General features: G+C 49.0%; 5 protein-coding genes across 5 annotated transcripts; 3 read left to right on the top strand and 2 right to left on the bottom strand.

The window, feature by feature from the left end:
• Window positions 1–29: 29 nt before the first annotated feature.
• On the top strand, window positions 30–1,829 carry UREG_02406 (uncharacterized protein; the record flags this gene model as incomplete). The annotated part of the gene is made up of 3 exons (XM_002542844.1): window positions 30–91; window positions 156–205; window positions 610–1,829. The coding sequence occupies 3 exons, from the start codon at window positions 30–32 to the stop codon at window positions 1,827–1,829; spliced, it is 1,332 nt and encodes a 443-aa protein (XP_002542890.1).
• Window positions 1,830–2,999: 1,170 nt separating this feature from the next.
• Window positions 3,000–4,775, top strand: UREG_02407 (uncharacterized protein; the record flags this gene model as incomplete). The annotated part of the gene is made up of 2 exons (XM_002542845.1): window positions 3,000–3,212; window positions 3,282–4,775. 2 exons carry the CDS (start codon window positions 3,000–3,002, stop codon window positions 4,773–4,775), a joined length of 1,707 nt encoding a protein of 568 aa, XP_002542891.1.
• Window positions 4,776–6,001: 1,226 nt separating this feature from the next.
• On the bottom strand, window positions 6,002–8,956 carry UREG_02408 (uncharacterized protein; the record flags this gene model as incomplete). Its single annotated transcript, XM_002542846.1, has 2 exons — window positions 6,002–7,049; window positions 7,134–8,956. The coding sequence occupies 2 exons, from the start codon at window positions 8,954–8,956 to the stop codon at window positions 6,002–6,004; spliced, it is 2,871 nt and encodes a 956-aa protein (XP_002542892.1).
• Window positions 8,957–11,687: 2,731 nt separating this feature from the next.
• Window positions 11,688–15,026, bottom strand: UREG_02409 (ATP-dependent protease La; the record flags this gene model as incomplete). The annotated part of the gene is made up of 3 exons (XM_002542847.1): window positions 11,688–11,834; window positions 11,911–12,128; window positions 12,203–15,026. 3 exons carry the CDS (start codon window positions 15,024–15,026, stop codon window positions 11,688–11,690), a joined length of 3,189 nt encoding a protein of 1,062 aa, XP_002542893.1.
• A 591-nt stretch (window positions 15,027–15,617) lies between these two features.
• UREG_02410 (uncharacterized protein) lies at window positions 15,618–17,179 on the top strand (the record flags this gene model as incomplete). Its single annotated transcript, XM_002542848.1, has 4 exons — window positions 15,618–15,638; window positions 15,673–16,194; window positions 16,283–16,884; window positions 16,951–17,179. 4 exons carry the CDS (start codon window positions 15,618–15,620, stop codon window positions 17,177–17,179), a joined length of 1,374 nt encoding a protein of 457 aa, XP_002542894.1.
• Between the last annotated feature and the right edge of the window lie 29 nt (window positions 17,180–17,208).

A 17,208-nucleotide genomic window follows, 5' to 3' on the forward strand; every position in this document is an offset into this window, starting at 1 on the left:
TTGTCTTTCCATTCTCCCAGAAACCCAAAATGTGGGGGGCTGAGGGCCCAATGATTCTCATCTCAGTTTCAGTTGACCGCTTTTGTGGAGAGTTTGTTTGCAAATGATGTTATGAATGGAAGACTGCTTCCAATGCTAGGCAACTCATCTTCTAGTTTGCTACAGAATTCAGATCGACATGAAATCACAGGTTCACAAGCCGCACGTATGACCACCCGGGCTACAACCCCCAGGTATTTAAATATCGTCAGGGTCATTCCGTTAAGTTCAATATATACATTTTGCTTTCATCCGAATCTTGACGGCGGTCCAAGGAAGAGCAACTACCTGCGATCCGCAGTGCCATTTCGATAGAAAGTACCGCCTTCAACCTAGGTTTATGCCATCCTTTTCGTCACCTTTTCTTACGAAATACGGAGTAAATATTATAGTCTATTGACATAATGCTCCACCAGTTTAAGACAATTTTCTGTTTTGTTGTACCTTGTTTGATTGGAATATCGAAAGGATTTCCTGGAGAGAGTGGCTTCTCAGGCGGCGGAAATGACAAACAGCTAATCCATGATGTTTGCATTATTGGAGGCGGAGCATCAGGCACGTATGCTGCAGTTAGGTTACGAGATATGAACAGGTCCATGATCGTCATTGAACAAGAAGATATACTGGGAGGACATACGAATACACACATTGATTCTTCGGCGAAGGGGCCGGCCAACTTTGGGGTCAAAGTATTTGATGACGTGGACATCACCAGAGAATATTTCAAGCGCCTGGGGGTTCCCTTTCAAAAGACGCATCTAGAGGGCGGTGAAGGGGACAAACTCTACGCCGATTTCCGAACTGGCGAATTCATCGATTACAAACCGCCGAACATGACAATGGCTCTCGCGTCGTATGCCCAGCAAGCTGCTAAATATCCGCAGTTGCAAAAGGGGTTTTTTTTCCGTGAGCCAGTGCCGGAAGATTTGCTCCTCCCGTTTGCCGAGTTTATAAAGAAATACAACATTGGAGACGCAATTGAGATAATATACACTTACTGTCAGGGCTTTGGCGACCTTCTTAAACGGCTTACGCTCTACGTGTTTAAAACATTTGACCTCACGGTGCTGAGGGACCTACAGAATGGGTACTTGATTCCTACTAGCGGGGACAACCACGAAGTATATGACAAGGCTTTCGAAATCATCAAATCCGATGTGCTATTTCGAAGTCGAGTGGAGCGCGTACACCGTGGTCTCGACTATGTCACAGTTGTTGTGAATACGGCCTCCGGCACAAGGATAATTCGTGCGAGAAAGCTATTAGTTTCCATCGCGCCGACTTTGGACAATCTTGGAGGCTTTGACTTGGATATGGAAGAGGAGTCCATCTTTAAACATTTTAAGACTACTGGTTACTACACCTCCGTGGTCAAGGTCCCTGGGCTCCGGAAATTCGATAGCCTGACCAATTTCAACCCCAATACTGCGTATAATCTTCCCAAACTACCAGGTATCTACTGGGTCACACCTACTGCTCCCGATAAATACGACATCAAATATGGCAGCCCCCGCGCATTAGGCGACGATTACGTTAAAGCGGATATTATTAGGACCATGAAACGCTTCCAGGCACCTGGTTCAGAAGAGCCTGAAATTGTAGCTTGGTCTAGTCATACTCCTTTTGGAGCAACGGTCTCAAGAGATGCCATTAAGTCTGGGTTTTACGAAAGATTGTACTCTCTGCAAGGCAGACGGAACACTTACTACACAGGAGCTGCATTCCATGCACATAACTCGGGACTGCTTTGGAGGTTCACGGAAGAAGTGCTTCAAGAGATGATGAAGTAGGATTTTATTCAAATTTATTTTGGTCTTGTGAATCGCTATGCTGGGACCATGTCCAGGTTATGTATACCATTTCTAATCAATAACTGTAGCTAGAATTAGCTATTAGATATGCTGTCTAGATGAATGGCAAAGGCAACCTACCTACAGCTTCTAGAGGCCGATCAGTTCAAATGTCCAAGCAACCCTTCTATGATTGACCTAGAATTGTTATGCTGTAACCTGCACATTTTTGCCAATGTATTGAGTCAAACGAACCGTGCCCAAACCGGTGTATTTCCCCTCCCATCCAAGGCAATAGGATTGATAGGTCAGTCAACTTGCATACTACGGAGAGCAGTATTTCCAGACAGTGATAATCGAAAAATCCAATCTCGGGCCGGATCAAAACAGAAATGACTGCGGAGCTTCGATCAAGTCACCGGGATCAATCAGATGCCGACGATATGAATGGCACCGGTTTGGTAGCGTTCCAGGCTCCAGTTATGTTGGCCAAGTCTTGGAAATGAGCAGAGGGCAAATCACTGCGACTTCTGCTGTCCAGATGACTAGCAGTGGAAGCCAGAGGTCCGGTTGAAGATCTTGATTTGATGCCATCCTGTCACCGCGAAGGAAAGAGGTCAACAGGCCCAGGGAAGCCGTGTCTTCTGATGTCATGGAGTTAATGGAGTTAATGGTGGGCTGGGCTAAAGGTTGTTTGGCTGCCTTTTTTCAGATCTAGTCAGTAAGGCCGGCTGATGTATATATTTTGAAGACTCTGGGAACTGAGAAAGGAAAGTAGGCAACCGGTACCCTGTACACTGTAAATTTGACCTCTATCAGTTGCCGTCAAGGAGGGTTGATCAAGAAGATTACATAGGTTAATAACTAAGCTAGTTATAGCAAGATTAGCTAGCGGTCACCTGACACACCGCGTGCTCTTCTAACCGCATTACGTAATCACAGCCCTCGACCGGCCCACGTGACCGGCTCCGTCATCCATCAATATCGATCTTCATTTCAGCTTCAACTTCACCACGGAAGAGACACGGACGGGGAGGAGAGCCATTGCTGGATTGTCTATCATCCCTGTGCTCCTGTGCAACCAGCTAGCCAACCATTGGACGTGGTAATCTTAGACAAGTCACCAGTCCATTCCTTCTTTGAGTAGTCTGTGCCGGATGCGAATCCACAATGACTGCCATCGGAGCTTCGCCATCTAGCTCTCCGCGCCTACCCAGCCCCCCTCCGTTCACAGAAGTGCAGATTGGTCCCAAATCGCCGACTGTGGATGATAGCCTTATAGGTACAGCACCCGCACAAGATGGCTCCTCTACGCGACGAATCCGCCCCGGCACCAAGGCTGCGGACATGGCCTCCGGGCCACCACTCATTCCGCTCTCACAAGTGCGTTATCCGTTCAGGTCTTTGGTATTCTGTGAAGAATATCAAACTAACGTTTGCTTCAATTCCTAGCTCGATTCCCCTTTCCAACTTCAAGAACACCTAAAAGCCTCCTACCAGCATTTCACGCATCCATCAGGCTCTTCAACCGTTCCAATTAACCGAAAGTCCGCAGAACAACTCGCTGAGCCTCCCGAGGGCGTCGAACGGTCTCTGTGGCTTTACGAACTATGTCGCTTCTTGACAATGAAAGCAAACAATATCGTCATTGCGTTCTTCGCAGACAACCCGCCTTGCTCAGCACAAACATGCCCAGAAATGCGCGCTTCTGAATGGCAATACCTTTGCGCTGTACATGATCCGCCAAAGCCATGCTGCGCAATCGATTACTGCTGTCATACTTTGGATTGGGCAACGAATATCCTAACCTCACCTAAATTCTTCCCAAGCCGACTAACTCTGGGAAGCGAGGCTGCGGGCGGGCCGCAGACGAGCATGAGACATTTAACAAACATCTTCCGGAGAGTATATCGGATCTTTGGGCATGCTTGGTTTCAACATCGAGAGGTGTTTTGGCAAGTGGAAGGCCAGGATGGATTGCATGTCTTCTTCAAAACAGTTTGTGATGTGTACAACCTGCTTCCAGAGGACAATTATACCATTCCCGCCGAAGCAGAGGGCGAAGATCCCCACCCGAAAAGGCCAGACGACGGAGGTCGAAAAATGACTATACTTCGGAAAGAAGATAACCTTCAACCAGAATCAAACTCAGACCATACATCTACTTCTCTAAGCCCAGGGGCAACGACAAGACGACACCGTCATTCACCATCAACGGGCGCGGCTGTCACTACGATAACGGAAGCAGCCGAAGACGATAGTGACTCAACTAAGGAGACTGGTAACACCTCTGTCGTCGATTGTTCGCCGGAGCAAAAGGAACAGCAGGATAATGACCCACCACGAAAACCTCAAGAGGAGACACCGCCATCATCACCTGAACAGCCTTCTAATACCGCAATAGAAACAAACGATGATAAATCAACGGCGTCACCGGAAGATCTTGAAGACGAAGAGCAAGGCGAAAGGACGAATACTCCCCCGGCGACTGCTGACACCAGTTCCACCCCAGATGGCGAACCTGCCCAAGACGAAAACCATACCGAAAGTAAGACCCAAGAACAAGAACAAACACAACCAGATGAGCCAGAGGAGAAGCAGGAGGAGCAGGAGAAGCAGGAGGAGCAGGAGGAGCAGGAGGAGGAACAAGCACTTGCGCAAGACACAACACAAAAATCAGACCTGCAACCGGACTCGAAACCGACTGAAAAGCCGCAACCGGACCATAAGCCTGAGGACTCTTCTCCACAACCTTCTGATGCTCCTTTAGCTGAACCAATACCAGACGAGCCAACTCTAGGTGACAGCCCGGAAAATACAGATGAAGATATTCCACAGGAAAAGGCAGATGCGCAGATCGAAACGCAAACAATGCCAGATCCTTCTGATGAATTACAGCCATCTCTACTTGAAAACGAAGAGCATGAGAACGCAGAGAAAACGTAATATGCACTCGAATTGGCCGATTAGGGTCTGGAATATCGTGTCCTGCTCTCTATCTCCTGACGAACTCTAATGTAAATTCTTGGTCCTAGTGTATAATTATCTTAAATTTAATACATGATTAACTACTGCTAATATTCGGATTAAATAATCTTAGATGCAAAGGACTTTAGTTATCATTCCGTTTCACGACACGGGTTTCCTCGTTGAAGCCGGATTGGCTGAACTTGTCATAAGTCATAGTTAACTAAAGGAAAGGTACGGAGTATATATACATTTGAGAGCTGAGGACCTCGTAAAGCTACGCCCCCGAGCTAGAGAGCGAGCCCTCGCCTTATGAAGCAAAAGCATTTCGTTACGGCGTCACAGAAGCCATGCAAGGCGAAAATGCAGGAATAACCAGACGCTGAAAAGAAAAGCGTGAAGAAAAAGATTAAAACGCCCCAAACAAATAGGAAAGCAAAGAGGGCCAGGCGAAATGAAACGCAGAACCCTTTTCTTATAACCAAAACCGACCTGACAGCCGATTCAACGCGATTGCAACGAAAGGGGAGACGGACGACAAATGCATAGGCTGAAAATCAACGTCCTGGGAGAAGGTATAGAAGCTGTGGATGTCACTGTCACCAGTTCAGATCAAACAGTGCCAGCAAGATCAAAAGTGGAAAATGTCCAGGCTCACCACCGCGTTGACCTACCGCAAAAGGAGGAAGTAGTCCCATCCATACGAAATATAATCCACAGCTTTTGAATTTAAAAGAGCTGTTGCCAGCTGGTCAAGCAGGTAACGCTGAAACCATGAAACCGCTTATTAAAAGAAGCGGTTATCTTTGAAAAAATCATTCTTTGAAAATTTGCAAAAATTTGTGAAGTTCGAATCCCCTTCCCTTTTGCCTCCCAGAAATGCTTCACCATACAAGCAGACGGAGCTAGCGTAGAGCAAAAACCACATATTCAAAAAGCAAAACCAAAACCCAGATGCATATTCCCACCAAATATTCATAGAAAACTAGCGCCCAGGAACCATTTGGAAAACTCCACCATGCTGGCTTTTGTCAACAATAATCTCGTGGCCTTGTTTCGTCGCCGAAGTAGAAATTTAAGTCGCGTGCAAACTGATTGTGAATATAGGCCCCGATAATATAAAAAGTAGATGTTCGTAAACCGCCCGTATGTGTAATTAGACAAGTGCAAGATCGTGCGCATAATGAGTGCGCAATCGCGAATCTTCACGATTTCAGGTGGGCCGGATTTAAAGGTAAGGCGGACGTAAACAAGTCGTCGAGCGGAATAAAGGATGCTGAAGAAGGGAAATCCGGTTCTATTTTAATACAGGGAGACGAAGGTATGGTTGAAATTTGGGCGTCGCAGGGAGGATTTATTGACGACGGTCTAGCTAGGTCACAAGCAGGATTAATGGGCAATAGCGACATGATCAAGCTGTCGTTGTCTAATGGAGGCCGTTCACGGTGTCGTCCGGATGACTCGACGGGTACGACAGATTCGCAAACGTCAGTGGGCGGCAGAAACTGCGTATCGGGTTGAGTATCAGGAATGCGACTTTCGTTTGACGCAGAATTCCGCGAGGATATCTCGCCGCCAATAGTTGAGCAGTTTGCCAAAGCCGGATTGATAGGTAATCTTGACAAGAGCAATTCATCGGCACTAACAGTATAGAAGCTATCTGCAATGGCCTCACGGCATGCGTCGCTATTCAAGTCACCATTATCAGGAGCCTCTTGGTTGATGTCTGAATTTGCCTTTTCAGATAAAACGTCAGTTTCGGACGCAGTCAGTAGTGTCTTAACTTTCGCGTCTCTTGGAATTAAGGAGTTGGGAAATGAATATAACATATGGTCCCCAACGCCGGTAAGAAGCTCGGGAAGCTTTTCAGCCCCAGGAGCAAATATCCTAGGGCATTCAGTCTGACTCGCAGGTGCTAAAGGATCCAGCCACAACTCCTGTCCACAAGGAGGAGAACCAGCGAAAAGGGCAGACTGGAAAGCTAATTGGTTCCTGATATCACCCCCGAGTTCATACTGCGCAACATCATCGAGGACAATGTGACTGTTAGTCGGTTCAGCTGACAGGCTAGCTCCCTCCAGGTTGTATAGATCATCCGGCGGCAAAGGCAGAAGCGGGTCCTGATTGAGTTCACTTTCTGGTCCTGGGCTGTCATGCAAAGAAAAATCACTGTTGGTCACAGGTTTCACCGGGTGAAGCAGCGCTGCCTGGCTCGGCGACCCGACGTCGGAACCCATGTCGGAACTGTGCAACCTAAGAATTTGAACGTTGTCAGCAGGTCGCTCCCAGAAGTCAATTTGGTGAGGATGACACAAGCCCAAATCCGTAGTGTCATACTTCTGGGTAGTTATGAAATTGCCAGAGTCTTGTTCCGGGTATTCCAAGAGCTCTTCCGTTACGGGATTAGGTAACTCCTTTGGGAAAAGAGACAACAATTCCTTGGCTGAAAGGCGATTCTGTGGCCTTGGGCTTAAGCAGATCTGGATAATGTTCTGGAAATATTCAGGGACCGCTGAATCACTGGGGATTGTCAGGGGGCGAGGCTGTGTCCCCGGCTCATCTTCTTCCATGGCCATAGCCCAAAGGGTCATACCCAGCTGGAAAAGATCAGATTTCACCCCAATGTACATTGATATTCTCTGCTTGCTTTCAATCTTTTTCGTAAACTCTGGCGGCTCCCAGCCAATGGGGCATCCACGGCGATTAATATCAATGATTTTAGCGTTGTCGTGCTCATCAACGACTACGTTTGACACCGTAAAGTCTCCTTGAACGAATCCGGCTTCATGGATGTCCGCAAGGCCTTTAATGATTTGTCGAGCCCAGCGCTCTCGCCGGGTCCATTCTGTGTTGCCTTTGTAGTCAAAAAACAGATCGGCCAAGGAGCCTTGGGATGCAAAGTCAAGTAGTAAGCCTTTGACCACGGTTACTGAATCATCCACCAAAATGCCTTTAAACTGGATCACACAGTCAGAATCCAGTAAGGCATGGAGAGCGTTAATTTCATATAAAAACTCTTCAACCGTGTCTGGTCCAGTTATCTCTTTCTTGACATAGTTTTCCCCATTCAGCTTCACATGATAGACGAAACCGGAGAGATGACTATGAAAAGCGATGTGACTTTCGGGAATCAATGGTGGACTTAGATGGGCAACGCTAGAGATTGGCGGATAAGGGATGATTTCGTTGACATCCTCCGTGACGTGAACATGCAAACGGCCCTCACGAGTCTCCAATCTGAGGTTCGTCACGGTGTCGTAAAACTCAATTTCATCGATAGATTCTCGAATGGATTCATAGATTCGGGCATTCTTGTCACGGTGAAAACGTAACTCCTTGAGGTCTCGCTCAAGTGACTCAGGCTCCGCATCGCGATAATCACAGGATACAGTTACCCTTCGCCAATGATTGGGGCTCTCTGCGTAGGTGATGAAAAATTTTTCGCGGTCCAACCTATCCCGAAAACCCATACTCAGATTCAATATCCATTTTTTATCCAACTCCGATTGCAATACACGTTCAAAGTCTTCGCCATTTGCCGATGCGGCATCAGTGTGCGTCGCGGTATTGCAGTGTTCAAGGCTAGGGAAACAATCGTTCCCGGATCCTCCATGAGGAGTGAGGCACGGGTTGTCCCATGCCAGCTCTGGCACGGAAGATCGAGGGACGGAAAGGGCACGAGTGGATCTCGGTCGATGGAAGCTAAGGGGTCGTCGATGGTCCGCGGAAACGGCGCGACGATGGTTCTTATCGGTCTTTTCATTCGGAGTCAAAAGCTCTCGACGTTCAGATTCCTGTCTACTGAAGGTAGCTTCGGGTGAGAATTCAAGGTTGATGTTATTCACGGATCGTCTTTGGGGGGGAGACGTTCCGAATTTCTCGTCGCGATTGTCGTTGAATTCGATACTGGCATGGCTGGGTCTCTTGATGGGCGGAGGAGGTTCAATGGGCGGTGGAGGAGCAGCAAGAGGGAAAGGAACCGGCGGCGACGGGGGAGTAGCCGGGCTGTGGCTCTGACGATGGCTCTCTTTGGCTAGCCATTTTCGCAAACCCAATCGGTGCAAGAAGCTCTGTTTGACGGGAGCGGATTTCTTGAGGTTAGGCATGGGTAATATAGGGTCCAAGAAAGGCCCGGCAGTGTCCGCAATTGAGATGGCCATGCAGCACGACTTGACGCGAGCTCTAGCTCGACAGCCGCGTTACAACCGACCAGGACGACAACCGGCTAGACACAGTCGGTTTGTCCATATGAAAGGGCAACGTAGGGCAGGATTGATTGACTTCTTCTCCCCAGCCTCTCTCTCTCACAGCATGCGTGCGTGCTGTGTCTGCGAGGTGAGGGGATGCAATAGACCAGGACGGTTTCGTGTCGCCTAACGGATCCCGCTGGCCTTCAAATGCATTAATTTCCGCTCGATGCTGAAAGAGGAGACGTTGTGCCCAGTGTAACCTGACCACGCACAGCGAGGAGGTGGTGTATGAGTTGCGAGGCCGCTGTGTGCTATGGGCCAGCGACGCTCACCAACGCAACGCTGGCAGGCGAGAAGACAGGGCGATAGTAGTTAAGCAGACAGAAATCAATCGAGCCGGCTTGCGATTCTCCGTCAAGTGGGCATCAATGGGAAGAAATGGGGAGGCGTCTTGATCTGGTGCGGGACGAGCAGACGGCCGTGGTGGCGCTTCGTTGTTCTCTCTGATTCTGTTGGCGGGATGGCGGGAGATGGACAGTACATTCTATTGCAGTCCTTTGGCTCGTCACTGTTACTTTGCTCGCAACGAATTGGCCTGCTGGCGATGCTGGTTGAGTGGGAACGTCGAGAAGCGGAATCAGCACAAATTGAGGCTGATTGTGGTGGTGTTGAAATTAAATCTCGACTTTATTGAATGAAAATTTTCGACGCCGACAAGGTCTCACCGCCAACAGGAAAAAAACCCTTTATTAAAACAAACAAATAACAGGCGGATCTCGAATAAGAGAAAGGCCCCAGAGGCATTCGAATTTCTCCAGTTCAAGGCCGCGATTTGCCAACGCTACCAAGTCGAATCCTACCTACGGGCAACGGTTGCTTGGATATCTCTCGCGCGCGTTCTTCGGCAAGCAACAGAGAAGTATGTAAATGCACGTCAAGTCCAGGGCGCTGAGGCAGTGCGAAGTGAAGCAACGGCCTCCTGCGTGATTTTTCTAGAAATTCTGGACAAAAACTTCCCACATCCCAGGATATAAAAGCTCCCTGCACCCGCCGCTGATTTGTCGAAATCCGAAAAAACCTCCTGTGATCCCCAATCTTTGGCCCGCCGTCGCCTTTCCGTGGTCGTACTGTGGCTCTCCCGTTCTCCTGACCCAAACTTTTGCAGCCGTTCCCAATCCCCTAAACTCACGCCCGGGGCCCCGTCGTCTCGCCGACATGGATGCGCAGTACATATGTACAAAACCCGCTCGATGATTTGCCTGGCTTCCCTTGTTCAACATCGAACCCCAGCTTCAAGCTATCGCACACGACTCGAGGCCAACATTGCTCTCTGTCCGTTGGGCATTCGCATTGGTAAGGCGCCCTCACCCCATCCACTGCCTTACATGTCTATCTCTAGGCATCTGCATTCTCTGCATTAGCGGGAGTTTGTCGCGAAGCCCTGCTTGTTTGCTGTCAACTTAGGTCATTTTAGGGCAAAGCGTGCTCGAATTTGATGGCGGCTTGATGCAAGTTCACTGCGTTGGCTCCAATTGACCGGCCCAGATGACGCTATTCAATGTGGTACTGCCCCGAGCCTCCTTTCATCATCGGTGCACATTTGGATCTGAATTCCCTTCCTAGGTGTCGGATGGAGAGTCAGATCCTGACAGGTGGCCTTGTTTGAGGAGGGATTCTCGTTTTGCTCATGCATTTCTTTAATCTCGAAAGCGCCCTCCTTCAAACATCGTGGGCTCCATCCCCTTAAATCCTTTTTAATTGTTCACATGCGCTGCAATCGATCGACTATCCTGTCATTGGTTGGGAAGTGAAGCATATTCCATGCGACTTGGTTACAAACTGCATTTTCTCAGTCTCGTCATCCATGTGGTTTCGTTCACGTCGGGGCAAACCCTCGATAGAGAGCATTCATGAAGCTCGAATCCAAAACCAACCCCCAACCGCCAGAATGTACGCATTCTGGCAAGGATCCTTCCAGGATTCAGTCGGCGGCTGATAATGCTGCAGCCCGTCACTCGCAGCTCATGTTCTCCTCGTTCATTTTCAGATCAAGCATCTGTACACCCCCAACGTGCATGGATGTACCCCGTATGTGTGCTGACAGATGCATTTTGTGGCATGCACAGCCAGCTGCCGGTATATATGCCTCAGGCATTGTGCTTTCAATCAGATCGTCTCTTCGTTACCAAAATATTCATGACAATTAATATACACGGATGTCAAAGCTTGCTAAGTAACAAACCATGCCCCTGAAAGCAGCCCGGTGAACGAGTGGAGTGTTTTTGGGTTTTTTTACCCTATGGAAGCACACTACCTTTCCACTGCATACGCCCGGCATCGAGGCGAGTTTAAGATGAAGTCAAAAAAAGAAATAACAAAAAATCTATACATGCGAAATGCACCACAGTTCCAAATGGCACAATAGTTCTTTTGCAGCAAAAGAAAAGGGTGCAGTATCACAGAAATATGCGGGGAGCGTATAATGGTCTGCCCAAAAAGAAAGAGACAAACTCCAGAGCATGCAGAAGAGGTGGGAGAGGTACATATACGCCAGTCAAAAATTCCAGACAGAAAATATTTTGTCTAGCACGGAGACGCAAAATCGGGGAGAAATTCATTAGGCTCGCACAGAGTGTCTGGTTGTAAAGGGAAACATCAGCTCAGGCGTCACTGTGTACTGTTGTCACCGTACCCACTACCTTCATTTCTTTTCATCGGATTTCTCTGGCTCGATCAGCTGAGCCTTCCATACGCTGTTCGCTTGCGTTCGATCAAGCCCCTTGAAAATAAGATCAAAGACTTCGGAGTACCAGCTGACAGCATGGCCTTCAATGCCCTCTTTTATATTCTAGATTTGCAAGACAGAAGTTAGCCAACCTGATCGACCAGTTGGAAGAGAGTGGTAACATGGATGAGTAGGTTACCTGAGGCAGTTCAAGCCAATCGGATAGATTGTCCGCAGGGAAGATGATGGTTTTGGCTCCAGCACGGCGAGCGGCAACAGTCTTCTCCCGGAGCCCGCCAATCCGCAACACTTTACCCGTAACGGTAAGCTCTCCCGTCATCGCAATGGTTGGATCGATGGGCTGGTTAAACGCGAGAGACAGCAATGAAGTGGCCATAGTTATTCCAGCAGAAGGGCCTAAACAGAGTAGGTTAGATCAACGAATCTCCGAAGATCAAACAGTGCATCCTCAATTGGGACAAGATACATACCATCTTTTTGAACCGCACCTTCAGGACAATGGAGATGGAGTTTAGCCTTCTCAAAGAATTTGTTCTCTGGGAAATCTTTGGCCACGATAGACTTGGCAAAGGAGTATGCAATAACCGTTGACTCTTTCATGACGGTCATCAAATTCCCTGTTTGTTCAAAGCCCGGCTGTGATGATGGTGTCAATGCTGATTGCAGAATGGATTCAACATAGAGCGCTGCACCGCCCATGCTCGTCCACGCCAAACCCATGGCCACACCGGGTGGAGTGACCTCATACAATCGATCGGAGGTGAAAACTGGTGGACCGACATAATCCTTCAGGTTGTCTTTCGTGATGTTGACATGCACGTCTTCCGGAACCTTTGCTGGGAGTAAGGGAGTCTCCTGGCTTAATGTTTCCGCTTCCTCCTCGTTCTTCGCAGATTCCTGTGCTGCCCGAACTTCTTCTCTCACCACGTCTTCCTCGGTGGGCTCTTCCTCACGTAGATCCTTGATAATCCTCAAAGCTGCCTTTCTATAGACTTTTTCGATTTGTTTTTTCAAGTTCCGCACCCCGCTTTCTCGGCAATAAGACTTGATGAGCTCTTCGATGGCGTTTTCCTCCAACTTCACGTCGACGTCCTTTAGTCCACTCATCTCCTTCGCGGCAGGTGCTAGATACCGCTCAGCAATCGCCATCTTTTCGTCTGCAACGTAGCCAGATAATTCGATCGTCTCCATACGGTCTAATAGCGGCCGCGGGATCGTGTCCGTCATATTTGCTGTACAAACGAAAAGAACTTTTGACAAATCCACAGGAACATCCATGTAATGATCTAGGAAAGAAGAATTTTGCTCAGGATCCAGAAGTTCGAGCAGAGCTGAAGCTGGATCTCCTTGATGTCCACGTCCAATCTTGTCGATTTCGTCTATGAGGATGAGGGGGTTCTCCGTTTGACATTTCTTGAGCGCTTGGATAATTCGTCCAGGTAAAGCACCGACATAAGTTCGTCGATGACCTTTGATTTCCGCCACGTCCGTCAGGCCACCAACGCTGAATCGATAATATTGTCTGTTAAGAGCACGAGCGATGGATTTTCCGATGCTGGTTTTGCCCACACCAGGCGGGCCGACGAAGCAGAGAATTTTACCCTCTACGCTTCCACGTAGTTTTCCAACCGCGATGAACTCCAAGATACGGTCCTTGACATCTTGCAGCCCATAGTGATCCTCATCCAGAACCTTCACCGCGTTTTTAATTCCAAAATTCTCAGCGCTTCTTTTACCCCATGGAATCTGTGTGATCCAGTCGAGATAATTTCGAGTAACGTTGAATTCAGATGCAGCCGGCTCCAGGTGTGCTAGTTTGTTTAGCTCCTCGTCAAATACCTTTTTCACTGCTTCTGGCATTGCCAGCTTCTCTGCCTTTTCTTTGAATTTCTCCACCAGCTTGTCTTTTCCATCAGACTCAATACCAAGCTCTCTCCTAATTCCCTTCATTTGCTCCATCAGCCAATATTCTCGCTGTCGTTTTTGTATCTTGGCTTCCACGTCCTTTGATATTTTTGACTGTAGCTGGGCGTTCATGAGTTCTTTCTTCAGCACCACAAGAGCCTTGGATAGACGTTCTTCGATATTCATTGTTTCCAGAACATCTTGAAGTTCTTTTATTTCTCCGGCAGACACAGCTGCGGCAAAATCGGCTAGTTTAGCTGGCTCTTCTATTACATTACCGGCGGATTGGCTCATGGAGAAGGTGGAAATCTGATCACGGAACAACGGATTCAAGTTCGCCACATCCTTGAAGACATTGACAATCTCACTCGTGACAGCACGGATAACAGGGCTCTTCTTATCGACAGGTTCTTCAGTGAGGTTATCCACGTTAACTATGCTGACAGGGTACTTGCGTAGAAACGATGTTGGCTCGTAATTAAGAACTTCCTTCGAGGGTTGTTCGACTGTGGCCTCTTCAAAACTTGCGACGACGTCTCCCTGCTTCTCTTGCGACGTATCCTTCGAAGTTTGTGAATCCGCCTCCTCTTTAGGTGGTTTCTCTTGCGGCGGTATTAGAGAAGACATCTTTATCCTGCGATGAGGATATAGTACAGCAGTCAATCCGTTCTCATCGCCATGGACTGGGAAAGCGCTTGTCACTTGAGCAAAAACTCCGACGTCATGGACATCATCCATGCTTTCAATGATATCTTTGTCGGCGTTTTCATCCTTGAACAAGAACGCACCGACATATGGCTGTCCGCGCTTCATCATTTCCTGGATTGCGGCAACAACATTGGGGTCTTTGATTGTAATTGCTTTGTAAAAACCAGGGAATAAGGGCCTCCTCGCGATCGGAATAGCCATAACCTGCGGATACACGTCTGGAATTGACGGTTTCTGAAGCGCCCGATCCGCGGCACTTTTCCTCCCTCTTTTGCTTCCGCCATCACCAGCCCCAGACGAACCTGAGCCACCTCCCGCGCCGGCACCACTTGGTCGGGATTCACTTGGTCCGCCAGACGGTGGAATCGGTGCCGGGCCTTCTGAGGGCTTTCCATCTTTATCTAATGATTCCTCCTGTTTTGGCCGCTCCTCAACATTTGTATCGGTCTTCTCTTCACGCTCCTTTTTCTGTTGCGGAGGTGTTGGTTTCTCTTTCCGTCGGGCCGGGCTCGAAGAGAAAGGATGTGCATAGGAGGGGCTGGACCTCGTAAGGATTGACGGCCGAAACTCTGGAGGTACTTGAGCGGCAAGCCTAATTGGGATAAGGCGAGATCTGCATTGTATGTTTAGAATTGTTCGGCGTAATGCGCCCCTCCAGGGAAGGCTTGAGCTTCGAAGCATGCTCCCAGTCAGAGGTCGCGAGAGAGCTAGTCGTGGCTGGTTGTAGGCGATGGAAGCGCTGCAGATGGCCTTATTACTAGTGTACAAGCGGGATATCAGAAATCAAACAGCAATAGCACACAAGAAGCAGCAGAGAGAAAGCAATCTGGAGGCGGATGTCGTTGCTGACCGTCGAGGCCGATGAATCAATCTCGAAAGCAACGTCGTCGGCGAAACCTTTTCCCGGAGAAACTTTTGCCTTCATGGAATCTTCAAGATTCGCTGGCGATGAAGCCCGGCTTCATTTTGCTTCGTCAGTGCCATTGCTTCTTTTCGTCGTATCTCAATTGTTCTCGATTGTCTGTAATCTGGCCTGCATTCCCTCGACTGCTGAAAATAGCCGATAGGCTTGAGACTTGCCGATGGCCGCCGCAGTCCCTACTCAGCTCCTCCGCTCGTCGCGATGCTGCGCAAACCAATGCACGGGAGTCTCCCGGCAGATCCAATCGCGATCATTTCACAGTAGTAGCACCCCGTGCTATGAACGCAAATCCTACATTCAATCGCCGAATCGACGCTCTTATCTCCAGTCAAGGGTAATGGCAACTTCCCATGCTGAACAGGCCCGAGCCCGTGCATTGCTAACCCTTTCGTCGTATATCTACAGGCATTTCACTCGTCCTCGCCCGCTCAAGCGACAGTAAAGGACCCCTACGGCGTACTTGGAGTCAACAAAAGTTCATCCGCTTCCGATATCAAACGTGCATATTATGGTCTAGCAAAAAAATATCATCCGGATACGAACAAGGACCCGGGCGCCAAAGATAAGTTTGCGGAGGCTCAGTCTGCTTACGAATTGTTATCGGATCCAGAAAAGAAGAAAGCTTACGACCAATTTGGAGCGGGCGCATTCGATCAAAACGGTGGCTTCAATCCTCATGCCGCTGGCGGCGGCCCATTTGCAGGCGCCTCCGCCGGCGGATTCCATGGCTTCGGTGGATTTGGTGCTGAAGTTAACTTTGAAGACTTGTTCGCGCACGCTTTTGGTGGTGGAGGTCGGCGTCGAACTGCGAGAGGCTCGCCGTTCCAATCAACTGTGCTTGTTGGAGAAGATGTTGAGGTTCAGACCAATATCTCCTTCATGGACGCAGCAAAAGGAACCAAAAAGGACATCTTTATAACACCACTGGTAAACTGCAAAACCTGTAACGGAGAAGGATTAAAACCGGGAAAGAAGAGATCGCAATGTTCGTCTTGCGGAGGCTCAGGAACCACAGTCCATGTCATGGGAGGGTTCCAAATGGCAAGCACTTGCGGAGCTTGTGACGGCACTGGTAGTACAATCCCACGAGGCGCTGAATGCTCCAGTTGTCGTGGGAATGGAGTCACCCCGGGAGCGACGCACGATCCAAGTCGACATTCCAGGTGGTGTGGAGGATGGCATGAGGTTGCGGGTTGCCGGCGAGGGTGATGTGCCTCCTGGGGAGCCTGGAGCGCGTAAACAACGGGGCGATCTCTTTGTTTTCATTAGGGTTGCTCCCGATCAACGCTTCAGTCGATCCGGCGCCGACGTTCTTTATACCGCTTCCATCCCATTCACGACAGCCTTACTGGGCGGTGAAGTCACGATCCCAACCCTCGATGGCGAAGTCAAAGTCAAAGTCGGGACTGGGACGAGCACCGGAGACCAAATCACGCTGTCCGGGATGGGGATGCGGAAACTTGGTGGCCGCCGTGGAGGTAACGGCGACCTCAAGGTTCAATTCAAGGTCACAATGCCTAAATATCTAAATGCAAACCAACGGACAATTCTAGAAGTTCTCGCCGATGAGATGGGCGACAAAACTGCCAAAAAAGTCATGAATATCAATACCGACAGGTAAAGCTACTATAAGCTAGTGTCTCCATATCGTTTTTCGCCCCCGACTGACACTGGCTTTCCTAGATTCAGTTCCAGCACCGACTCACAACCCAAGAGTGCGGAAGATCCTCACAAAGGCGAGGGCTTTCTCAAAGCTGCCTGGCATCGTTTAACAAACCACCAACATAAACCGTCCGAATCGAGTCCTGATGGCAAGAGCAACGACAGTCAAAAGAAAGACTCGGATTCAAAATCCAACCGGGACCATCCCAACGACCGCAACGAATCCAAGAAGGCTTCGGGTTCCGGCTAGAGCACGCCTTGCCATTAGCCCTCTCTCTA

The sequence above is a fragment of the Uncinocarpus reesii genome, genomic scaffold (assembly GCF_000003515.1).
Source record: "Uncinocarpus reesii 1704 scaffold_1 genomic scaffold, whole genome shotgun sequence".
In the NCBI taxonomy this organism is placed as follows: Eukaryota; Fungi; Ascomycota; class Eurotiomycetes; order Onygenales; family Onygenaceae; genus Uncinocarpus; species Uncinocarpus reesii.